The following is a 26,972-nucleotide window of genomic DNA, read 5'->3' as shown; positions in this document are numbered from 1 at the left end:
CAGACTCAATCTCCTTCCAAATACAACTCACTCTCCTCTCTCCAAAACTCAAAAACCCCCTTTTCTTACTCCCGAACCACTCTCCTGTTCTCTTCCAAAACCCCAAGACCAACCCCTCTCTCTCTCCCGAGCCAGATCCAACTTCCTTCCTCCTCATCAAAACTCCTCCCCTTTTTCTCTCTCATCAATTTTCCTTTGCAAATATTGGCGAATGCTTTTCGCTGAGCTGGTGCTGAAGTTAACACTTTCCTATACTTCCTGTCAGGCTGCCTAGCTACACATAACTCGAAAATGAAAATGAGGGATACGTAACGCTATGTATATTTTGTTGTGCAATGAAATGATTTGAATTAACTTTTGAAGTACTGTTAATATTGGATTGAATTTACACATTGTGTCTACTAGGACAAGGAAAGAATTTGGCGCGCTCTTTCCGTCACTTTCTAAAAAAATAAACATTTTTCCTTTCCTTGGTTGTAAATGTTAATTGTGATTAATTATGACAATATAAGTACTCTCTTTTATAGTCCAGTTCATTTACACTCATTTTAATGCTAACATATTCTTCTGACAAATCCTGTCATTTCTCATTTATCGTTTTTAATTTTCTATTCTTCCATTTTCTGTTTTTATTTTCCTTTCTCTTTTCCCGTCTTTCTCGAATTAAGTTTTAAAACTTTCATTTCTCCTGTCTTGATTTCTCCCTGATTATTTTTTATTTTATTTTTCTTCCTCTTTTTCTGCCTTCCTTTATTTCTCTTCGTGTTTTTTATCCATTCCCTTTTTCTTTAGTCTTGATTGAATTTTACATTTTTAACTCTCTTCTTCTCTTAATATCTAAGTAGATTATTTTTCGTCACTTTAAATTTTCTTCGCATTCCTTTATTACTGTCTTATATTTATCTTTAATTACATCAAATTATTTTATGACTTGTTTTCACTCTTGCATGTTAAAGGTTAATTTTTACAATCATGGTCAGTTCTGACGTTCGGGAGCACAATCCCAGATTGCTCCCTCCTGTATCCGGCCTTGATGTACAGGGAATCTACCATTTAAAAAAAAATCAAAAGGAGAAAATTAAACTTTTTGCAAATCATTTGATTGAAACATTGACAACAAATAATCCTCTCTCAAGAGCAACAAACCAGCTTACCTCTACTTGCATGCTTGCTTTATTGGTCCTCGCCTGTTTTGAGTTAGTTTCTGGCCAGCTTTGTTTAACTGGCTGAACACTGTCTCTTGCATTCTTCGTTAGAATGCTTGTAAAGCCGCGACCCCTGTTGCTGACTTGCATAAAAAGAAAACTCTCCCATTCGACCTTGAGCCGAGCTGAAAGGGGGAGGGGGCAATCATACGTTGTACAGACTTGTCAATTACACACATCCTCAGGAATTCCTCATATGTTTCCAAAGCTGCGTTGTGCAACGCATTTTCCTCGACACATTGTGTGTGTGGCTCCTTTGCCCGACCGAGAACCGCGCGTCACCGCATCAACAAAGTTCTGCCCCGGCTTGCTTATGCGATCAGCTGTTGCCCGCGCGTAAGCCGTGACGTCACGGTTGCGTTTGATGTAATTCCGCTTCATCCTTTTCTTTCTCTCCTTTACAGAACCCCCCTTTCATTGTCTCCCTGTGCCCCTCCCCCCTTCCCTAAGCAAGCAAGGCACGGGTGCTCGTATGCATGTCAAGCTCAGATACCCGTGCGAAACCGACTTCGGGAGGATTCGGCCATTGTCGGGGCCGATTCCCGATTATCATTCTCCCGCGCACACACTCTGCCTGTTGAGAGAACTCGCTCGCTGCCCCTATAACTCGGTAACCAGACGAACCGGTTGGGTCGAGACGGAAACTACCGACTTGTGCCCGGGACGCCCACACTTCTGCCAAAAAGAAAAGTTTCTCGCACGAGCCATTTTTTTTCGCTCCCTGACAATGGTAACGTACGGCTTTAACTAAATAAAGCGCCCTCGTCGTTTCTTCAATACGCTTGAAATTAATATTCGATTACGTCATTGTGCATCTTCAAGTGTCCGGCACAATGTCATTGCTAATATCGAACGGTCCTTGAGGAAGGAATCAATCAATATCTCGTGCTGCAAGGAATTCCACATCTTTATCATGTGTTTAGTGCTGTGACAGTGCGTTTTTTTTATTCACAAAGTGCGATCCTATCTTTACAGCTGTGCTTCGGTGCAGTGATTAGATAAACCTGGATTGTAGTTTAGAACAAATTGTTGAGCTTTCAGTGTTGTGATTGTTGAATAAGCCTGGATTATAATTAAGAACGAATTGTAGAGGAGCATTGTTGAAGAGCGTTCAGTGTTGTGAATGTGCGATAAGCCTGGATTACAGTTTAGAACTAATTGTTGAGCATTGTTGAAGGGCGTTCAGTCTCGTGATTCTAAGATAAGCATGAATTATAGTTTAGTACCAATTGTCGAGGAGCATTGTTGAAGAGTATTGTGATTGCAGGAAAAGCCTGGATTATAGTTTATAGCCAATTGTTGAGCATTGTTGAAGAACGTTCAGTGTTGTGAGTGTGGGATAAGTCTGGATTTAGACTGTGCTTAGGTTAGAATTGGCCAGCAACTACATTGTTACAGAAGTTAGTTAACTGTCTTACGTCACACGCTACGGTTAACTGCAAGACCAAATCATGACGCTTTTTACGATAGCTCGTTAAGACGTTACACAGAGTAAATTCGGCCCGTGAAGATGGTGCCAATAACTGGGGAGAATAGCATATCCCTGTGACAGGCACACACCGTGATGACTCGCATTTGGCGCTCCCCCAGGCCGAGAAAGAAGCGGCTAGTGATCCGGTGTTGATATCCGCAAGAGGATCTACTCCTCTGCATCAGTGCACGTGCGATCCGTAGCCAAGAGACTGGAAGTTGAAAGATTGGCAACGGTTCGTGTGACTTCTCAACCCCTTCTTCCCTCCCTTCTTTTTCCAGCCCTCCCTTATCTTCCCACACGTTGCCTCCCCTTTCTTGTGGTCCTTTTTGGACGATTTGACGACTATATGAGTTCCCGTGATACAGCGTTTGCCAAGGTAAATTCTTAGGACTGTATTCGGATGCACTGACACTCCAGGACCCGCTGTGGCAAGAGGCACCGTCGCCGTAAGGAAGCAACAAGGAAGAAAAAAAGAAGTTTAAAAAAATCGTCAAGTCACTTTGACGTTTGGTGCAATTATGCTCAACGTTGGTAACTTGCGTGGAGTAGCTTTCCCAAGGTCTTTCTCAAGGAGCCGACTTCAAGGACACAAGGAGTGGATAATAATAATCGTGTCTGCTCTGTGAAGTGTACGAACTCTTAATTATTCCACAGGGGGAGGGGGGAAACCCAGCGGTCATCCAGCAAGACAATGCTAAGCTCTTAAGCGGGCTTCAAAACTCCACAAAATCAACAAGTGAAATTTTCCAAAGTTTTCGTGCAGTGTCCAAGAAGAAACCACAATGGAGTAGTCGCCGCAGGATAGTTCGAAGGGACAGGGTTCGATACCCGGCAGTGACTTTTTCTTCTGGAGTACCAGGTGCCCAGCGATGAGCCACCTACAGATTCCAGAACTGCGCATACCTTCGGCTCCAGAACCTCCAAGAAGCCTCCAGCTCCAGCATGGACCTCCATCGGTGTTGCTGTCTGTTCCACAATCAGTACCAAGAAGAAGGCACTCCTGGATTTGCGGGTGAGTAAAATTGTGCTTGCTTGTTTTCCTTTTAGAGCTGCCATAGAGAAAAGCATTGTTTCATATGAATACTTTCAAGAGATTCCTTCACATCACTGGACGCGCTGTCAAACTTCTTGCTCTAGCGGTTACAGTTGCTTCCTAGCTTTAGACATGATGCCATCCTTGAATCTGCTAAGAATGTCTATCTATTTAGAAAGTAACTGGGGTTGTTGCTTCCATAGGCGCCGTCATTAGGAGGCAAGGCACTTTGCCCCCAACCACCCCACCCCCCCCCCGGCAAAATTTCCGGAAACAGAACGGATATTGTTTATGTCAATATTTCCTCCCCCAAACTTGTTCGAAGTCGACGCTCCTTACTTCGCTCAAAAGTAACTCGGTTACGGTCACTTTTTTGAGCAAGTAACTCTGTTCTCTTTACTTTAATAAGTAAATAATTTACTTATACGCATAGTTACTTTATTCCGGGGACCTACCCGATGCGATGGCGTAGTACTAACGTTGTCGTCTCGTAATCAAGTGGTCCTGGGTTCGATACCCGCTGGAGGCACATTATACAGTGGTTAGAAACCCACTTTAAACTGTAGGCCCAGTCCCGATTAGCCTATCCTTCCACAGAGTAAACTAAAAAAAATTATTCACTCACATTTCAATACTTTATTCCAGATAAATTACTTGTTTCATTGAGGTTATTCAGTAAGTCCATTTTATGCACAGATAGGCTAATCGAGACTGGACTTACATTCAAATTGAGTTCAGAACCAGTACGTTCCTCAAGCGGATATCGAACCAGGAGCCCAGTGATTACAAAGCGACGACGTTCGGGTATCTTGTGTCATGCGAATGGGTTGGACTCTTTCCAAAAATAATCATAGGATTAGTATTAGTTCTTAATAAATTATAAATCTCATATATTTCAAACATAAAAATATAGAAGTAATGAAATTCAAAGCAAACCCTTATATTTTGGGGGGCAAACCTTAATTTTCTTTTGAATGAAAAACATGAATATCTAGCATGATTGAAGAATCCATATACCCTAACGTGTCAGGTATTTTAAAATAAATACCCTTGAGGCAAATGCAATGGCGATTTTGAAGATAGAAGTAACATTTTCTTCGCAATTTTAATAATTACCTCGCCCATTCTTTGAGGGTAAGTTTTGGTTAAAGGTATTGCAAAAGTATTTCAGAATGAATTTTCCTTCCATGACAAAACGTAAAGGAAACTGACTGCAAAAGCAGCGCTTAATTTAGTTACTAGGAACTTGAGAGTAACTCATTTCAAGAAGTAACTGTTACTTGTAACTCGTTAATTACAAACACTAAGACGAGACCGCAGAGGTCTTGGTATGGCGTCCAGTTGTAGATATCTATCGATACTGGAAATATCTTCAGCTTCCGGTATTGAGTTTAATCACCATACAGCCCAAAACTATAAATTTAGTAACACTAACAAGAATATTAAAACAGAAATAAATCCAAAAATATTACTATCAAAAAACAAACAAATAAAACATATATATATCGTAAAAATAAAGAAAGCGTAGAAAGGTAAGTATTTCAACGTTTTCTAATGGGCATTGCTTCGTAAAATATAATATTGTATCTCGACGGAAAAACATATTCTTTACAACGTGACTGCTGATTATTACAGCAAAAAATATTATTTTGGGAACAGAGAGAGGGAGACAGATAGACAACGGTTATCTTAAATGAAACTAAATAGCTTACTTTTTTTAAACAATTGTATGATTTTCATTATTTTAATGATAGTTTCTACATTTTATATTATTTTGAGAACACATTAGGGAGTGCTCAGTTACCCCTGGCACCCCCCCCCCCTCCGTGCCCACGCCCATGTCAAGGAATGAAAGTTAGACGAAGAATGCTCGCTTAGGCTGCAATGAAAAGGAGAGAGAAATATGGATAGATCGCCTCCAGGAGACTGTATTGAACTAGCATTCCTTTTGTTTCTGAAACAACACACACTCGCCCATATCAGAACTTTCCGAACAGTGGCCAGAATCTATCTCAAACATAAAAACAAGGGGGAAAAGAACATATACGGTCACCACGAAACTATAAAGCATTTTATGTGCATTGAATCTTTCATGACCGCTATATTTCCAAAATAGGTTACCGAAATCGAGTTCTTTAATCCCTCATCTGGTTTTAATACCTCCATGACAGAGACAGTAGTGGGGTTTACGGTACGGACAGCGCAACTTTTAAGTGTAGAAAAGGCGAGGCTATTTGATTGAACAATCAGATTTGCTTATACTTAAAACAAAGCCAAGAGAGGCCTATACCCCAATTCTTCAGGTGTGATATGCTCTGATTTTTAAGAAATTCTGAATTTCTAGTGTAGAAAAGGCGAGGGCTCAACAGATAGATTTACCTATACTTAAGACAATGCCAAGAGGGGCCTATACCCCAATTCTTCCAGTGTGATATGCTCTTAATTTTAAGAATTTTGAATTCTAGTGTAGAAAGGGTGAAAGCCTCTCAGACAGATTTGCTTATACTTAAAATTATGCCAAGTTCCCATATGATCTTATTGCTTATAGTGTGTTTTTCTGTCAAAATCCCAGGAATTGAATTTTAGTGTAGCTCAGATTGATTCTGCCATGTATATTAATATAAAGCTTATAGTTACTGGGTTCTGAGGCCCAGTGGAGTGTGGTGCATAGCCCCATGGTTTTTATTGTCTTGCAATCAGGAGGCCTCTGGGTTTGAGTCCTGATAAAATGTGAAGCCTCTCCTGATGGCAAAATGTTAATATTGTTGCTTTGTAATCAAAAGGCTCGGGTTTGAGTCCTGATAAAATGTAAAGCCTCTCCTGATGGCAAAATGTTAATATTGTTGTCTTGTAAACAAGGGGCTCCGGGTTCGAGTCCTCATAAAAGATTGAAATATATACAACTGCCCACACATAAGATATTCACTGCTAGCTGATAATACAGTTGAGGTTTGTGTGTTGTACAACAGGATAATAGAACAATTATCTTCTAGAACTGCTCCGTGACTCTCTCATTTCTTACATCATAAACATATGATTTTTCACCTATGAGAATGACACTACAAATGGTGTCTTCAGGTAAAGCCTCATGGAATTCACAGATAATTTTAATGTTTGTTCTGTCATTCACCACAACTTGTTTTCTTTTTGAAGTGTTGATTACAAACATGGGTCTCCGTGTTTTGAATTCATCTGGAGTGTAGTACATATCAGTACTGCCAGTAGTGACTCTTTTGAAAGCCGAAAATGCCTCATATAATTTGAGAAAATCATCCTTGGACATGTCTAAATTGTAATTTTCTCTGGGGAATACCTCATTTCTGCCATTTTTAAGATATATGTTCTTGATGTTGCAGTTATCAAATCTACTTGAATTTTTTTCCTGATTATTGTGTCTTCCAGTCTGAAACAATACCACTACAAAATCAGGCATGTCATATTGAATACTGGAGAATGAATTTGTAGCATCAAACTCATAATAGGTGCCAGATGCGGGCTTCTGTACACATTGATATGTATAAAATTGCAGAGGAATCTGTGGATTTTTTATTATATCAGCTTTGTATTTAAGAGCATAACTGGCCTCATATTCAACAACAGGGATTCTTAACTCCATAGTCTGAATAATGCATTTGCCTGCATCAGGTAGGGTATTAGGCAGAGCTTCCCCTGTAGGGTTTAATGTGCTGTACCTCATCAAAGCATTGTTATCATTTGCAGCTCTTCTAAATGTGATTCTTAAACCACCCTTCCACATAATATCTTTGTAATCCGAGAAGAATCCTGGCAACAGGCGCATGGGGAACAGCACTGTGTGGTTCTTAGATAATATCTTATCACCAGCCTCAAATCCACCGATTTTGTAGTATGAAGCCTCGGTTTTGGATAATTTTAGAGTGGCCAAAGCCGTGGAGGTAATGCCGGGATAATCTATTCTGTTTATAACAACGCCATGCTTTCTGATCTCAATTTCAGAGAACAGATGCGGCACAAAATTATCTACCAATCTTATATTTGAATTTGCCGGATAATCTGTTCCATCGAGCTTTACGACATCAAATTTGATGTATAGATCTGCTCTGTGAGGGTGTATAAAGCCGTCCCCTACATCAAGATCAACCTCAATTTCTGTGTTGGGTTGATTTAAATTTGCAAATGTCCTCCTGTTTGGGGGGAATGATTGTAGCTCATAACTCTCAATATTTTCCATTGTATGTATTTTTATTTAAATGTTAATTTCTATGATAGCAGTTGTTGTGGCTCCAGCAAAATCAACTAATTCTTCTTTTTCATTAGTGACCATCAATTCAATGTAATCTATTCTATTATGGCACACAGGAAAATATAATGTTGGGGATGGATTGTAGATGATTGGCTCCATAAATTCGGAATTAGGTTTGAATGTTGCAATGATGCCGGTTTGTTTGTGAGTGCCTATGCCGTTTGATTTGGTGATCATACCCTCAGCCACATTACAGTGAATATTCAGAGTCTCTATGGCTAAGAATTTAGGTATATTCATAGCAGTGTGTTTGATGGCCGGTTCGAGTTTTGTGTTGTTCTCAAAGCCCAACAGCTCTCCTATAGTACCCAGATGCACTGTTTCTGTAGCAGATACAATCTCTACTCTGTGAGTGACAGAATTTTGACTTAATACTACACCTCTGGGTAATTGTGCATTTAGAGTGGACAGATTATACTGCCCTGGAGTGATGACAATTTTTTGATCCCCTACTGCAATTGTATTGTTGTGGTGTGTAATATTAGGGATCAGGTACATGCCGTAAAATGCCCTGAGAGCTATTGTTTTGGGATACACTATGTCATCGTGCAATTTGAGTTTCAATATTGAATTTTGGCTGGTGAGATGGAATACCCCCATGATGTTTCAGATACCACAAGGCTTTTTGAAAATTTTCAATTGATGGTTTATTTATTTGAGACAGATATCTAAGAACAGATAAACACAAATGTCCGCAATTAACATCTTTGAAATTTTGAACACGGGCATTATTGTAATAAAGATTAGCTGATTTTAGATATTTTATTAAATTTTCAGGTGGAACACCTCCAAATGAATCAAACACAAATGCCTCATTTTTAAAATATTTAAGATAACAGATCCAGTGAGTGCCCTGATTTTTGTACTCATCCAAATTAACAATGCCACACTCTTTCCTGAGTGGTTGTTCCGGTAAAGAATCAGACATGTACACACCTCTAAAATGTTTGATGCCCAGTGGCTTGATTAAAGCTTCAATATCTTGGTTTGTAAGCGGCTCTTGTTTTTTTTAAACTTATTCATGGCTCTCTTAACACCTTTGCCTTTTTTCTCCATGGCCAGGTTATGGCGCCTCTGCTCATCTAATTCTGCCCTATTCTTCTTGGCATCTATTACTGTTTTTGCTATGGCAGCTGATCCCCCAGCCAAGCTCCCAACAGCCCCGAGAGCAGCTAAGATGGCAGGGATGGTAAATATGAAACCCCCCACATGTGATTTTTTTCTAGATTGCTGTAATTTTTTTAATTGGGGGGTACTAAGCAACAATTTCATACCATGTCCCTTTGCAATACAAGAGCTTTTTTTCTTGCGCTGCTTTTTGGTTAAAAGACTGTCAATAGTTTTAAGAGATTTGAGACCTGCATAAGGTATTTGATACATAACACCCTTGGCCTTCATCGTAGGTTTATTATATACATATTCACAACCCCCACCCCAGTTTTTGTTTGGTGCTCATAGCTATGGTGGTCCCCAATGCTGCTATTTTCTCACTCAAAGAAGCATCTTTGCTTACAAATCTACCAAATGCAGCCTCTTCTAATTTCTTGTCTGCAACATGTCTCTTGTTAAGATCAGTATGTGTGTTGTATGCTATGTCATGGTCTCTACAAGCAGCATCTAGGGGATTAACACCAGGATCCCCTCTGTTTAATCTATGGTCCAATTTTGTGCCGGGACCACAATATTGATAGCCTGGAATGTGTAGTTCAAATGGCAGCTTGTTTATAATGTCATTAACCAGGCCCCGACCCTCAGAGACATTCCAAAATTTGGGGGGTAGAGTATTAATAATTTTTATGAGATATCCAATCCCCTTAGGGTCATTCACTATAAAATTAGATAATTTTGTGCTTATCATGTCCATAATTCCAACTTTTTCATTGTAAAAATTGTGGTTCCCTGCATTTTCCTCCCCAGCTATCACCAGCAACCTATCTACAAGTTTCCTGACATCATCAACCCACACAAATTCTTTAGGCAGAGTGTTGTATTGTTTGATTCCACTGCCTGTCTTGATCTGAGACCATATGGGCTTGATTAAATTATTGTATTTTGCCCCACTGCTCGACTTAACTCTTTTTTGTGTAGGATCATTGTTCTGGTACAGAGCATCTGATTTTATTAATATTTCTTTGTAATGTTCATAATCTTGATCTGTATAGCTGCCAGGCCTTTTCCTAGTCATCAGTTCCCACAATCCAGGTGTTCCGGGGTACTTAACAAAACCACCTTTTTCTCCGAGACGAGATTCTGAATAAACAATCAGATCATCTCCCATAAAAGTTACTCTGAAATTACCAATTCTGTGTATGATACTGCCATCAAGCTCTGTGTCGGCATATAAGCCAAAGACCTCATCTTTGTTGTCTTTAGGTGTGGTTAAATATTTTTGAGCAAGAAGACCCAATTCAATAGGATCCTGAGTAGCTTCAATTCTTCTAGGAGCAACAGGACTAGGTGTATGAATACTGGAAAGTGGGGTGAATGGATAATCTAATATGTTCCTTGCAGCTACAGGCACAAGCTCTGTGATCAAATCTTGATTTTGCTCTGTAACAGTTTTGATATTCTTACCTAAATTATTAATAGCATCAATTACAGGCTGTTCTGTTTGTTTGTGTTTTTCATAAATTCCACGGTTCTCTGATTTCCATCCCTTAAATCTTTTTACAAGATAATCTCTTAACTTAAGATCATCAATGACTGGTCGTTTCATGGTTGTTTATTTATGTCTCAACGTCTAGAAAATCGTTGATTTTATTTCTGTATTTGCCAGTATTAGGTGTTCTTGTCATATCAATTGTGACAAACCCATAACTGTCCTGGTTCCAGCACTTGCTGCAAAATTTAGAAAAATCATTGTAGCTCAAGTCCCCACCTACATATTCATCATGTATGTGTTTGAGGTTGGTATGATCTTGATGAAACACACATATAAAATTGCTGTTGTCTCGGATCAGCTGCTTGGGTATTTTAGAAAAAGTCTGTGCCAGGTAGAAACAATCAATGTTTTTGTGCCGGCCCTGTGTAAAGAAATTTCTAACCTTGTTTTGATTATCCAGTATAATGTCATCAAACACAACAACAGAATTATCGAGACATTCATGAAGTGGCTTAACATCTGGTTCAAAAGTGGCAATATCCAGTCCATCATATAGCTTCATCAGCTGCTGATATTTTAATTGTTCCAAGCTCTTAGAGAAGACATACAAGTGCCTGTTTTTCCAGTCTAACCAGTTGGGTGCCAATAAAAAATTATCAACCATTAGTGTAGTTTTACCACAAGCAGATGGCCCAACAATAAGACATCTAATATTATCAGGCAGCAACTTGCCATTTCTCTTATTTTGTTGTTCAGGTTCTGGCAGCCTTTTTATAACATCCCAGGTGCTCATATTATCACTTTGTCTGCATCGATCCAGCTGTTTTCCGGATGACCTAGCCATTTGACAAGTAACTTGTTGCCTTTTCTGCGGATTATTTTTTCTATGAGATATGTGTCAGGCTGTTTAGTTTTGCTGAGCTCTTGTTCATAGAATCGGCCTTTGAGAATTTCTCCTCGGTGATCTTTTATTATATATGTGTTAAGGGTCCCGGGTTTAACTTGAACCACTGTAAATAATTCAGTGCTCCAGTTTCTTGTAAAGCCTCTTTTGAATAAGTGCTTATATTTGCTGATTCTTACTTGATCGCCCACCCTGTATTTGGCCCTTCTTGTTGTTGGCTGGTATCTAGGATAATAAACAGTCCTGATCAATTTTTGCTCATCAGATGAAGTTACTTCAGAGGGTTTCATGTTGATTGTAGAATGGACCGAGTTGTTATATTTATGTAGAAGTTCTGGAAGAATATTAAGCCATTTATAATTACCTTGGAGGGTAAATTGTTTATACATAAGATTTTTTAAGGTTCTGTTGAATCTCTCTACAATTGAGGCTTTGAGATCACTGTAACTCGAGTAATGTTTTATTGACCGGCTTTTAATAAATTGTTGGAACACTGAATTATAAAATTCTTTGCCATTATCTGTTTGCAAATAGCGCGGGGATCTTCCTGAATGATTGATGATTGTCCTGAGGGCTTCTGTAACACATTTTCCAGTCTTGGATTTGAGTGGCACAGCCCATGCAAATTTTGAAAATGTGTCTATCACAGTGAGTAGATACTTGTAGCCCTTGTTGATTTTGTCTAAGTTTTTCAACTGTCCACTTGACAACTCAATCAAGTCGCTCTGCCATAAATCATCTATGCCCTTTGTGACTACTGGGAGTCTCTTAAAATTATGTCTGGCTTGTCTGTGTAATTCATCAACAATAATTTCTCTAGACATAATATGTAAACAAGAATATTGCAACTATGGGGTGTTCAGCAGCTGAGACTGCAGGATTTTCTAAATACAGTTTGTCCCCTATTTGTATTTTAAATTCCAGAGATCCATCATCTTCAACATATGCTGTTTCTAATGTATTGGGGTCTGTAAAATCCTCTAACTCTACACTGGTGATTTTCACTTTGTTCTCAGCATTTGTTATTGATAAGGTAGGGTAGTGGTGTGACTGTGGCTGATGCCAATATTTGATCTTGATTGGTCTCAATGTGCCTCCAACAAAAAACTGGTAATAAAATTGTGCAGGGGACAGCATATATATTTTGCCGCCTGGTGTAAATGGTGAATCATATTCTTTGTTGGGGATACTGTACAATTCAAGAATTACTGTATGTTTTGGATTCTCGATTATGCCCGTTATTTCTTTTTCTGCTGTAAGCAATCTGCTTGTTACAGATTCAAGGTGCTCATTGATGGTCCTAACAACATCATCATGGCCTGGCTTGATCTTTATGTCCACAGCAAGTCTCTTGTATTGTTGCACAATCTCTTGAAGCTGGGTGGCAAAAACAGACAGAGCATTTGCTTGATTGGATTCCATGGTCCCTAGCTGTTGCTTGATATTAGCTACAATTTGCTGTAAATTTTCAACAACTGCCAATTTTGAATTTTGAGCAGTGAGATCATGGACCTGTCTTCTGATATCCTCAAACAGGGCATGCAGTTCATTAATATGTTGATTGGTTGGTAGAGTGGCCACTGTCTGAGTGAGTTGTTTGATCTCTGCTTGGATATTCTTGATATCTTCCGATTTCAATATCCTATTCACTGCCCTCTTAATATTTTTAAGTTCCTGTGATGTGGGAAGATTTGATACTGTATTTTGCAAAAATTCAAGTGCCAATTTCACATTTTTTAATTCAGAAGCATCAGCCACATTTTGCATAGCATTTTGGAGCAGGGCTATATCTGCCTGAGAGGGTGTTGATTGTTGTAAAATTTCAAGTTTTGTTTGGATATCATCTATCAAGTGATGAAAATGAGATAGCTCAGATTCGGTGTTGAGGTTTTCAAGCTTTGTAATTTGGTGCTGGACACTGACAAGGGTATCTACAATCCCAGGCAGGCGAGTTTCTTGTAGATTTGCCAAATCACTTTGCACTGCTGCTATTGTACCTTCAAGATGGGTTATGGTACTTTGAATTTTTCCAAAATCTTCATATGTTTCAAGTTGCAGCTTAATATTTGCTACACTCCGAGTTATTGCATTCAAAGCATCAGAAGATGGCAAGTTGTTCATAAAATTTTCAAGTGTCTCAATTTTTTCTTTAACCTCGGCTATGGCATTGTGCAGAGGGTCCAGATTAGGTATCTGGAGTGACTGAATCTGTTCCTTTAGAGTGGAAATCACTAGATCAAAATCTTCTTGTGATTTTATGCTTTTGACAATTGTTTGGAGCTGTGTCTGGACATTATTTATCTGCTCTTCCAATTGCTGTTTCAATTGCTCGGAGTTGGTGGCCTGGGTCTTAAATTTGGCTTGAAGAGCTGCTACAGCTTCTTCCAAACTTTGAAAATTATCCAATGTTGCCAGGTCAGTATATTTCTGAAGCAGCACTTTGAGTTCAGAATCAATTTTAAGAAGAGGGTCCATGCATTGTGATTGTAAATTTGTAATTTCTAATTGAAGACTGGCATTCAGTGTGGTTTGTAAAGCTTGTAAATCACTTCTCAATTTCTTGACTCTGACATCAAGCATCAGAATCTCATCACTGTGATCTTCATGTCTTGTGTGGCCAAATATATCATTAGGCATTTTTGTTTTACTGGTTATTTATTATTGAATATCTGATTCTTAATTCTATAAAAAAGGGTATAAGCTTGTCATATGATCCCGGGACCTCAATATATAAGCAGTCACCAGCAGAAACAGTATATACAGTGCCAGAAATCATGTTTGAGTGCTTGATTCTATAAATATTTCTCCCTACTGAAATCTTGACATCACCCTCAGGGGTTGTAATAAATTGCAATTGCCCACCTACAGGTAATTGGTAGTGATTTAAATTATTGTTAAATATGTACAATATTTTGCCTGTTTCTTCATCATTATCTGTAAGTATGCTGTTCAGATGAATAATTAACAAGCCACTCAGTTTAGACATTACAGATTGTAAATCAGGAGAGGCTTGCGGTGTTGGCAGGTCCATAATAGCCTGTTTTTTGAACCCAAATAAGTTCATAGGCATGTTTATTTATTTCAAATCATGCTCTGGAATTGGGCATTGTTTCCCATTTTTCAAATCACAATGCCCCCAAGGTAGAGTATGTATGTTACATGACAAAATGCATCTCTTGTCATCATGTGGGTCCAGAGCCACTTTTGTTACAATATTTGAAGTCAATAAGTGATTCTCACTCTGAATTCTATTTTCTGATGTTCTAATTGAATTCTGTGATTTGATGCAATTTTTATAATCTTCAAATACAAGCTCTTTTTCCACAGTCACTCTGCCAATGCCCTTGGCTTTTTTGACAACAGCACTACATGTTTTAAAACTGTACATCTTGGCACTTAACCCAGCAAATTCCACAATAACATCACCAAGTGTCTCATCTTTTAACTTGCCAGGCACCTTTTTGTTGTGGTGTTGTTGAATCTTTGTATGTTCACTGGTATCAAAGTATTGAAACAATTCAGGCTGTGACATATCTTGATAAACATCTTCTGTTTGAATTTCAAGAATAAAACTATCCGTGTCCATGTACAATAATTTTACACGATCACCATAAAAAGGTTTCAGCACATCATAATACAATATTAACATATGTAATTTGGACAATTCCAATATCACAGCCCCTACATAAATAGGTTTATCAAATTTGATCTTTGTTTTCATCATGTTGAAAAGTGCCATGTGCTCATCATAAATTCTTCTGTAATTGAAGTTGGGCTTTGCAACCAATTTTTTGCTCCGGCTGGGGTCAGTAATTATTTTAACATCGGTATGTTTTCTGACATTTTCAATTGTTTTGCCATACACTGAATTCACCATCAATTTAAACAAGCTCTTATCAAATTGGCTCTTTGCAGATGTTCGAAGCTCCGTATTTGTATCAATGTATGGTTTCAACCATCTTGAGTGCCTGAACCTCAAAACTTTGCCAACTTTGGTCACTTGGACACCATGTTTCATCAGGAATTGGAGGTTTTTGTAATATATGACATAGCCTTGTTTCGGCTCCAGAGTCGTCATGAGCTTCCTCTGTTTAGAGCCAGGTGAGCACTGAACCTCGGGAATTGGGGGCAGATCAGAAAATTTGTTGTGTAAATGATCTGGAAACATCAGATCAGTCTCTAAGAAGAGGCCATATTCACTGTCATCAAAATCCTGAAGATCTTCAATATTGAAATCTTCGACCCACTCAAGCCCTGCATATGGCAATTTATCCATCATAGCGTGACCATAGAGGTTGTTTGCATCTCCATACAGTATATAATTTGATGGCCGTGTTGGATCATAATCAGGCATGTATTTGTTATTTGCTCTGGCATATCTCTGGGAACATTGCACCATCCCCCCTCTTATACATTCCTCCATAAACAGATACTTTTCTTGATCGTGGATCAGATCCAATGGCTTTTTGGTGTTGAAAAACATTGCAGCCCATGCTAGGCCCGGGGCACTGTAAAAATACACTGGGTCCAGTCCATAATTTTCCATGGAAGATTTTCTGAATGCTTGCAATATATCAGCTGAGAGGGTGACATCAAGTTTCAAATAAGCCATGTGGTAATCACCAAATGTCTTGCATTTTAAACTCTTCCACATCAATTTGGCATGGTGATAATCTTCATCAGTGATTCCAGATCCTCTGATTTTGCTGTAAAACTCTTCTTGTGGTGGCAGGGAACACTCATCAAATTTAGAAAAATCTGTGACATAGTCATATGGATATACACCCTTCCGCCTAATTAATTTCAGCTCCTGATCTGGAAACGAGGCACGTGTGATTTTCAAGTCATCATCAGATAATTGAGAGGCCAGTGTAGCCAGGCTAGCTGATAAAAATCTGTAAGAATCAAGAAATCTTAATTGAATAGGAACACCATCAACTTTAATTATCTTGCTAATAGATATATATTTTTCATCATTTTCAGCTAAAATGTTTAAATTCTGCTTGTCAAACCCCTCGTATCTGATCAGATGATGGAAATCATAATTGGATGCTCCATGGCAAAATATGGGGACAAATCTTGGTCTCTTGATCTGAATATTACAGCTATTACACAGGGCCTGTTTATATCGACCATCTGTATGAGAATGGTGTTTCACCTTGATATTTGTATCTGAAAATTCACAATCACATACCGGGCATTTTTCTGCATTGTTGAAATCCTCAATCTGTTCCTCTGTTAAAGGCAACATAGGCTTTGATTTTAATAAGATGTTAGATGCTATGTCACGGCACTCATTTTCTATTCTATGTTTAAATTCTTTGATGGCATTTGGTCCCACGTATAAGTATGGCTCACTAGCTACACCATCCCGTATAACCACACAACAAAAGCTGGAAGGTTCATGTAGCTGGTATGGTGTAATTGATGATTCTTCTGGATCTGGGCTACAGAATGCAAGAGATTTGAGATTCGATTCGAAATCACAGACAATATATGCTGGGTGTTCCAACAAGGCTTCATACTTTTTGAATTCTGCTTTTTCACTTGGATTGGGCATCACCATATGAACAGGTTTATGGTTGCCACAGTATTTCAGATGCTCAATTAACTTGTTTTTAGCAATTTCTGCATTCTCTTCCCGAACCCCCTTCACCATTTTTTGACCATCAAATACAGTTAAACATCTTCTGCACAACTTAAATATTGTATGAGTTTTGTCTAGTTGTGTTCTCACTAAAGCTTCAAGATTATGTATCAGAGTGTAATGGTATGTATCATCCCCTTCAATTAAGAGCAGATCAATCGGAATAGCAGATTCATCATCAATTGTACTGATTCTGAGAGGTGCTATCGGACAATTGCCAGTGGAACAAATAAATACATTAATAGATAATTGTTTGCCATTGATGTGCTTGGCTCTTTTTTCAAATTTATCAATATTCTGAACTGACATTGGATATTCCAAACCCTCCATTACATCGTCAAAAAGATGTTCATGTTGTTTGTAATAAGTTATTCTCTGAGGATCCTTTGAAACTGGATACAAAGCAGCTAATATACACCACAAAAAGCATTTCTGGTCGGCATTTTTTATATTGACCACGGCTCTTTTGTTTTTGATATTGGCAGGCAATGGTACATAAGTAGATCCTTGTAAAGGAGTGAATTCAGAAATATTAACATATAACTTGTGTGATGAACCGCATAGGCTCCATCCGGACTCTTTTGCTGCAAATTCAGAGTGTTTGATGTTCAGTTGATTTATCAAGCTGCTTATTATTGTGTCTGAATTTGCATTTGAATATACAGGTACAGTTTCTGTTATGTGGGGCTGTGTAAATTTTGTGCCATTTGGTTTCTTATATTGTACAAACAATTTGAGGGATAGCTTATAAGAGCCATTTTGTGCATTAAGAATTGCCTGCAGATCAGAATTTATACTGTTCAAGAAATTCTTAATGCCGCATCTTGGCTCTGATACAAACTGGTAATCCCTAAGTTGGGCATTAAAACTGCTATGTATGGGTGGTTCATAGCGTGGCTGCTTTGCAGGTCCAGCATTAACAGGTGTTTCATGCTTCCTTTTCAGACCAGATGTGGATGGTTGTGGGGGCAATGTTGATGACTGTACATAAGAATTACACTTATGCCATTTGTAATATGCCTTGCTTAATATTTTATGGCATCTTGGACATATTTTCATGGCCTTTCTGCATTTCCTAGAGTTACAAATACGGCAATGCCTAGCCCAATGAGAACTAGATATATTTTTATTACACTGATTGCAATATTTTTGTTTTGGCATTTTTTCTTGTTGTTTATTATATAAGATTTTCTGGGCTTCAATTCCAAACTTTATACTTAATAAAAATATCAGTTGGGTTCAGCAGTTAATGGCTGAGCTGGTGCTTTTATACCCAAACAACAGCAGTAACTAGGTTTTGGTGATAGTTTTGCTGATGTACAACATACAAACCTCAACTGTATATCAACTAGCAGTGAATATCTTATGTGTGGGCAGTTGCATATATTTCAATCTTATATCAGGACTCGAACCCAAAGCCTCTGATTACAATGCCACAATATTAACACGTCTCCAAATGGAATATGCCCATATTTTACTGGGTTCTGAGACCCTTATGCAGACAAAATTGGATTTTGAACTGCCATAATATTTTCTAAGTCTTTGCCTAGGCTCATATTATCTGAACAGAATTGCTTTTAGCATGAGGGGGGTACAGTTCATTGCCACTGTGTGAAAATATGTATCTTTATCTCAATAATCTTTGTTACACTTTTACATGTTGTCTTGCATGACTAGGAATTTGTTACACTTTTTCCCCTGTCGTGCTGAAAGATTAATGACCCCTTCAGTGAATCATACAGAAAAATCATTAATGTTCCCTTCTAGCGTGTCTCTTGCGTGCCGGCAAAGCACGCAAACAATTAACTATGCTTACCCGCTCTTCTCCTATTGTATTGAGGAGGTGGTTATAAAACATGAAAAAATAAGAAAATTCAGTTTTTTGTACAATATATTATTGTAAAACACTTTTTACCAGGTTTTCAGATCTGGGAGTTGTATATCAACTATTCTCAAAATCCCACTTGTGGACATATTATTTTGCCACATGTTTTCAATCTTAAATATTATATGAGGACTCGAACCCGGAGCCCCTTGTTTACAAGACAACAATATTAACATTTTGCCATCAGGAGAGGCTTTACATTTTATCAGGACTCAAACCCGAGCCTTTTGATTACAAAGCAACAATATTAACATTTTGCCATCAGGAGAGGCTTCACATTTTATCAGGACTCAAACCCAGAGGCCTCCTGATTGCAAGACAATAAAAACCATGGGGCTATGCACCACACTCCACTGGGCCTCAGAACCCAGTAACTATAAGCTTTATATTAATATACATGGCAGAATCAATCTGAGCTACACTAAAATTCAATTCCTGGGATTTTGACAGAAAAACACACTATAAGCAATAAGATCATATGGGAACTTGGCATAATTTTAAGTATAAGCAAATCTGTCTGAGAGGCTTTCACCCTTTCTACACTAGAATTCAAAATTCTTAAAATTAAGAGCATATCACACTGGAAGAATTGGGGTATAGGCCCCTCTTGGCATTGTCTTAAGTATAGGTAAATCTATCTGTTGAGCCCTCGCCTTTTCTACACTAGAAATTCAGAATTTCTTAAAAATCAGAGCATATCACACCTGAAGAATTGGGGTATAGGCCTCTCTTGGCTTTGTTTTAAGTATAAGCAAATCTGATTGTTCAATCAAATAGCCTCGCCTTTTCTACACTTAAAAGTTGCGCTGTCCGTACCGTAAACCCCACTACTAGAGACTGACGTCTAGACTGTTCCAATCTATATTAGAATCGTAAATTGAAAGCTCTATCGAGGATTTCGTATATAGTTTTTGATTATCATACTTTTGAATTCGAAATATCTTGCATTTTTCCACAAAATTAATTTTTGATGATGCGATCTTTTGTGCAAGAATAAGCCTGGAAACGATTTACCAAAAAGTTTTTTTCAGTGCTTTTTAGAATTAGAATTAGAAATGCGAAGTTCAGCCTGTGTCTACTCTACCACCACTTAACCCGCAAAACTTGTACAATCAAACAAGCAGAAATGCAATACTACTATAACATATACAAAGTATTCAATTACATTTACCCTTACTAAATATTTCAGTAGCTAACACTATAAAGCAGATAAACACAATTTTACTCATTCTCTGGTTTAAATCTGCTTATGTATTTGGTTTTCCATTTCAAACATTTCCATGCTGAATCTAGTCATGTGTATTGAGTCCCTTTTAGTCCCTTTATGGCGTTGTAAGTAAAAAAGTCGAAAAAAATCCCAAGGACCGGGAATTAGTTTTAGCCTTAAATTTTCGATAATTTAGCCTTCTTGAAATCGTGAAAACAAGTTGCAACTCCCTTGTGTGAACATGTTTTTCTTATTTTTAAGTTCTTTTTGCCGCTTTTGGCTAATCTCGACGTTGAAAATGAATTGTGATTATTAATAGATGAAATTGGCTTCTCAGAATCTTTCTTTCTTAATTATCTCTTTCTCAGTGTTCTATATTTGTTCTTTTCCTCTCTGTTATATTTTTCCTTGCGTATCTCTATTTTTCCTTCCTTCCTCTGAGACTCGTATCTTCCTATTTGTGCCACTTTTATCGTCTCTGCTATTCTTCATCTGTTTCTATGATCTTCGTGTTTCTTTCTACCTTTTGTCTCTTTACATGTTTGCATGTGATTGATTCAAGCTGTACTGTAAATTATTCAGAAATGTTCTCATGTACACTACTTGGGCTATAGCCCCTGAATCTTTATTTGGGTTTCTGCTTGTTTTTTTTTTTTTTGCTTATTTAGCGTCGCTTTTCTGTCTGTTTAGGTTAATCACAACGATGAGGATGGATGATGATTAGATGATATAGGCGAGAAAACAAATGCAGTGCACATCAAAGAGCTACACACAATCAAGAACTTGTTGCCCCAATCTAGAATCTCCAATCAAGAACTTGTTGTCCCAATCCAGAATCTTTAATCAAGAACTTATCTGCCCCAATCTAGAATCTTCAATCAAGAACTTTGCTGCCCCAATCCAGAATCTCAAATTTACGAAAATAAAGACAGTTTAGTGACATTTCAGCAATTTTTTCAGGAACATTGCACGACAATACGGCATATGTTAACCCACTCGCCAGGTTACAGAATCAAATCCCACGGATGGCAACACTGACTAATTTTTTGTGGGTTTTCTTAATTATTACAGGAAAATGATTGTATGGTACCTGTAAAAAAGTGCCATGTCTCGTAACTTTCCCTTTTCTTCCACGGTACAAATAAATCGGGTAACCTTCCAAATCAAACAAACAAGAAATATATTCTTTGTAAGGATCGTCAAGTATTTACCTAGATGGGACGTACTCTGCGCTGAAACGCATTTCGCGTAAATCTGGCAACGTTTGTGTTTACTTTGCATGTTCTGCAAAGAGGAACGCAAGTTGGCTGCCTTGCAAATGTGTGTTGCAACTCACTGCTTCTGTAGCGAGTGCGTGAATATTTACTGGTTGTTGTCCTTCGAGCGTTCTTGCACTATGCTCTTATTTCGTCATTCGTTGATTTCCAACCACGATGAATAACAAAATAGAAAAAGATGAACGAGAAGCAATTACATGACCTTCTTTCTTTTGACTTTAGTTTAATGTATGCAGGTAGGCTGTGAACAAAGGAGATTGGATAATATTTTAAGATTGGGTAGATCCAACACTTAGAATACCCAGGTAACGAACCGTGTACTCGGAATTCGGTTTACGAAAATCAATTCGGGATTTTGGTTTCTGAATTGGGGTAACAGTGTCGTTGATTACATATTATGGATTACAGTTAACAAGTTCTTGATTAGAAATTATGGATTCGGGTTACAGGTTCTTGATTGGAGATTCTGGACTGGGGTAACAAGTTCTTGAACGGAGATTCTGGACTGGGGTAACAAGTTCTTGATTGGAGGTTCTGGATTGGAGTAACAAGTTCTTGATTGGAGGTTCTGGACTGGAGTAACAAGTTCTTGATTGGAGATTTTGCACTGAGGTAACATGTTCTTGATTGGATATTCTAGACTGGGGAAAAAGCCCTTGATGTAATATTCTGGATTGAGGTAACAAGTTGTTGATTGGAGATTCTGTATTGAGGTAACAAGTTCTTGATTTGAGATTCTGGACGGGGTAACAAGTTCTTAATTGGATATTTTGGACTAGGGGAACAACGTTATGAATGGATATTCTGGACTGGGGTAACAAAGTCTTGAATGGATATTCTACACTGGGATAACAAAGTCTTGAATGGATATTCTGGACTGGGATAGGAAGTTATTGATTGGAGATTCTGGACTGGGGTAACAAGTTTTTTGGTTGGAGATTCTGGACTGGGGTAACAAGTTTTTTGGTTGGAGATTCTGGACTGGGGTAACAAGTTTTTGTTTAAAGATTGGGGGCAACAAATTCTTGGTTGCAGATTCTGAATTGAGTAAACAAGTTTTTCATTGAAGAATCTGGACTGGGGTAAAAAGTTCTTGATTGGAGATACTAGATTGCCACAACAAGTTCTTCATTGCATATTCTGGATTGAGGCAACATATTCTTGATTGGGGATCATGGATTGGGTCAAGAAGTTCTTGATTTGAAATTCTGAATTTGGGTATTGAATGCCAGAACAAGGAGATATTCCTTTGGTTCGGAAATCGGTAAACGAATATTGAATGCGAGATTCGGGTAGCGAAAAGTGAATTCGATCCATAGTTATTTTACTACATCTTTCTACCTATTGGCTGACGTCATCATTCATGCTCATCGTCACGATTAGCCAGCATAACGGCAAATTTGGATTCGTGTAATTCATATTCGCTTAATTTTGAAAGAGAAGAAAACGTAGAGTAAGGAGGAGAGAAGTTGAGAGGTGCAGGCAGAGAGATACAGACCACAGAGAGAGCGAGAGAGAGTAACGGGCTGTTGTTCTTGGACGTAGTGACCTTAAGACCAGTGTAAAGAATCACTCCTCTTGTAAGCACATTGAACCTTTCTACAAAGCTCCGAGCTCTGTTATGCGTACCGCTTTTCAGCACGTTACCGGGCTTCGTGTTGGTACATAGAAGCCAAGAAGAGGTGGCTATCATTGCTGAAAGAATACGAAAGACGAGTGAAGAAAAGAAAAGATCATTGCTTCTTGCACTCACACCTCCTCGCACTGTTGGCTGCCTTCTCTTTTCGTGGAATTGAAAGATACAGGTACATCTTGTCTTTAGCTCACAGTTTATTTAAGACAAGAATTGTGAAGATAAATAAAATGTTTGTAGAGTTGATATTAGGGGTTTTTAAAAGTTCAGGAACCCATACATTCTAATGGGTTCTGCGATAGGACCGGAACCTTATTTCTCGCACAATTTAAATTCGGTCCAAGTTGCATATATTTTCATTGGAAAACCGTATTTAAATTCATTCTGGGAAAAATGTTCCTGGACCGCATTTAAATTGATCCTGGAAAAAGGTTCCTGGACCGAATTGAAATACTTTACAGATAAAAAGGTTGTTTACGGTCTGGAACCCATTTACGCTTGCTGATTTTCTCTCCTGGACCGGAATCGAATTTATTTGAAATTCTTGGACCTTTAACAACCCTGGGTGGTATCGTGCATCTTTTCTTGAGCTCACAGATCCTTTAAGATATGACTTGTGAGAATTAAGTTTGTATCGTACACGTTTTCAGAGAACAATTATCGAGTCGAGATGTTGCGAGATTATTGCCTCTCTCTCTCTCTCTCTCTCTCTCTCTCTCTCTCTCTCTCTCTCTTTCTCTTTCTATTTCTCTCTCTCTCTCTCTCTCTTTCTCTTTCTATTTCTCTCTTTCTCTCTCTCTTTCTCTTTCTCTTTCTATTTCTCTCTCTCTTTCTCTTTCTCTCTTTCTCTCTCTCTATTTCTCTCTTTCTCTCTCTCTATTTCTCTTTCTCTATTTCTCTTTCTCTCTCTCTCTTTCTCTCTCTCTCTTTCTCTCTCTTTCTCTCTCTATCTCTCTCTATCTCTCTCTTTCTCTCTCTTTCTCTCTCTATCTCTCTCTATCTCTCTCTTTCTCTCTCTTTCTCTCTCTTTCTCTCTCTCTCTTTCTCTCTCTTTTTCTCTCTCTCTCTCTCTCTCTCTCTGAATGAATGATGAATGGATGATGAGTCAATAAACGTACACACATGACTTATCCAGAGTTGGAAGCTGAACGCTCTTGCTTCGTAACACGCCACGCTGACCTCTCCGTCATGAAGGTCGACGAAGGTCTCTCTCGTTTAGTGTCGCAATGTGCCGTATTCATGAAACAGCGCTCTCGTACGCAGTTGCTTCGTTTCTTAACAATAAGAATAAGCCCTCTACTCCAGAAGTCGATGCTTCATTCCGAATTGGAACGAGTCGTGCTCGGTTTCGACTGAAATTAGTCGTGCGACTAATTCGAGTGATATTTGTCGAACGACTAATTCGAGTGATATTTGTCGAACGACTAATTCGACTGATATTAGTAGAACGACTAATCCGACTGATATTAGTGGAATGACTAATTCGACTAATATAATTAGTCGATGGTTTTTATAATCGACTAATATTAGTTGACTAATGCCGATCACTAGTTCGCCCGTATGGCCTGTAGAGTGAGCAGCGGTACTGCGGCTTTTGGGAATGGCAGAAAGGGGGAGTGATCTACGCAGGAGGCTTCGTCGGTCGCGTTCGTGCAATGATTCGTAACAGTGCAGAGTGGTAATTTAATCATGGCAGAAAAAAATGAGGAAGTGGTTTCGTGAAAAGGCGAACACCTTTCTCCACAGTACTGTTTAGCTCTCAAGCGTCTCCGAGGTGTGATATGCAGGTGAGAAGCTCGCAAAGCACGGAACACTCGCTCTCTACGAACCATAGAAAAAAATACAGTGAATGTATAATGCATGAGCGCAGTTACACAGTTACACTTATTACTACAATCCAGAATCTTCAATCAATAACTTGTCACCCCACTCGAGAATCTCCAATCAAGAAATGTTACCTCAATCCAAAATCTCCAATCACGAACTTATTACCCCAGTTTAGAATCAGCAATGAAGAACTTGTTACCCCAGTCCAGAACCTCCAATCAAGAACTTGTTACTCGAATCCAGAATTTCTAATCAAGAACTTGCTACTGTAATCCCGAATCTGCAATTTACTCTATAATGAAGATAAACAAAGTATATGACATATCTGTAAATGATGCTTTTTTTGAAGTGTCATACATTCTACAAATGAGTATGAGAGTCTCGCCTACTAAGAGCCAGCCTCCGTGGCAGAGTGATTAGTCTGGGCATGGATATTCTCTGTCAGTGTTCCTTCATCAATTTCATTGTATCATTACTCATCCTCATCTTCGCGAGTAGCCAAAAAATGGCAGGAAAGTGAAGTAAAATAAACCAAATCAATCAATCAATCACATACTAAGACTCAATCTCGTCTCGATTTTACAGAGGCCTGTCTCGTTCTCGTCTCAGTTTTTACAAAGCCGTCTCGGTCTTTCCAGCACACCTGCATCGGTAGCAGGAATCGTGGGTTCGAACCCTGAATAACACATTGACTTCTCGATCTTCCTTTTCATATTGATAGCTTCCTTGGTGATTATCCATTCATTATGCAAACTCCAATGAAGCGGGCCTCCCCGATGGCGCAGTGGTAGCGTCGTCGCCTTGTAATCAAGGGGTCTCGGGTTCGATACCTGTTGGAGGCACATAGTGGTTCGGGTTCTACTTTAAACTATAGGTCCAGTACCGATTAGCCTCAATGTGCACAAAGTGGACTTAAAACACCAAATCAATCAATCAATCAATAAAAATCCAATGAAGCATTACATGTAATGCATAGCACCCTCAGCAATCTACAACAATGAGATTTGCCCTACATATCACCGTGCAAGGACTCGTACCCTTGTAATGCAGTTGAGAACGATGTAACATGTTTTGCCCTTGGGTCTGCAAGTTCAGCCGCTGGGTACGAAATTTTGTTATTTACAAATTTGTTTCTTACACGCATTGTATGTGCAGCTGCTATCGCGTTCCTTCGACAACCTTGCATCTGTCTCACTTGTAATTATCAGTGCCTTATAATAATTAAAGATGCTGCTTTGACGAGTGGCTATCACTATCGCCTTGGTGTGATCCTTCCTGGGTTCGATTCCCGTTGAGACCTATACATTTCGGTTTTGACCCACTGTCGTAATGACAATTGAGACATCTACTTGATGACGACGATGAGATTTGTTTTAATTCACTTTATGCACAGATCAGGCGCGGTTGGCCTTATAGCGCACAGGATCAGTGAACCCCCAGTAATATACGGCATTTACCTCGAGAATGGACAATAAACAATGTCTTTACCTTTTGACAATTTCTCGCTAAAATTTCTGCACAAGAAGTTATGTATTTGTGTCCGTAACACGGCAAATTGCAAATTCTTTTGCTGAGAAAGAGAAACCGCGAATCGGCCGCCCTCGTGCAGACCCTCAGCTGAACCCCTACAGGAGAGCTCCTGCCATAGTAAAGGTTCGGGCGGCAGGCAGAAGCTCGGGATAGCTATATGGCAAAGGATACTGAGATACCTCGATCTCCAACCAACGGTCATGCGTAATTCGTGCTCTCTCAGAAGTAGCAGCAGAAGCCAGAAGGCACCGTCCTCGCTGCGAGTGAGGCCCAGCTGGTTCCTCCCTTCCAGTGTTGCCCTGTGAGGTTCAAGTTTGAAGCGCATTCGTTACATATTCTATCTTCTCTGTTGAATAATTTTTGTGCCGAACTTCTTGGCATAAATGCAAAATTGTGGCAGAGAATGATGAGTAGAAATGAATGAAAGCTGGAATTAGACAGGATGAATTTAAATAAAATAAATACA

The 26,972-nt window shown here is 38.8% G+C and overlaps 1 protein-coding gene across 1 annotated transcript in view; it reads left to right on the top strand.

Moving 5' to 3' along the window:
* Window positions 1-1,810: 1,810 nt before the first annotated feature.
* dnc (phosphodiesterase dunce) overlaps window positions 1,811-26,972 on the top strand; it is an 865,583-nt gene continuing 840,421 nt past the window's right edge. The window contains exon 1 of the mRNA XM_083132916.1: window positions 1,811-3,691. Coding sequence (XP_082989042.1) covers window positions 3,549-3,691 — 143 coding nt within the window. The 5' untranslated portion in view covers window positions 1,811-3,548. The remainder of the gene's footprint in view (window positions 3,692-26,972) is intronic.

This window comes from Lepisma saccharinum, chromosome 1 (assembly GCF_977018435.1).
Source record: "Lepisma saccharinum chromosome 1, izLepSacc3.1, whole genome shotgun sequence".
Taxonomy (NCBI): domain Eukaryota; kingdom Metazoa; phylum Arthropoda; class Insecta; order Zygentoma; family Lepismatidae; genus Lepisma; species Lepisma saccharinum.
The sequence above is the reverse complement of the archived record's forward strand: the minus strand, read 5'-3'. Positions and strand labels throughout refer to the sequence as shown.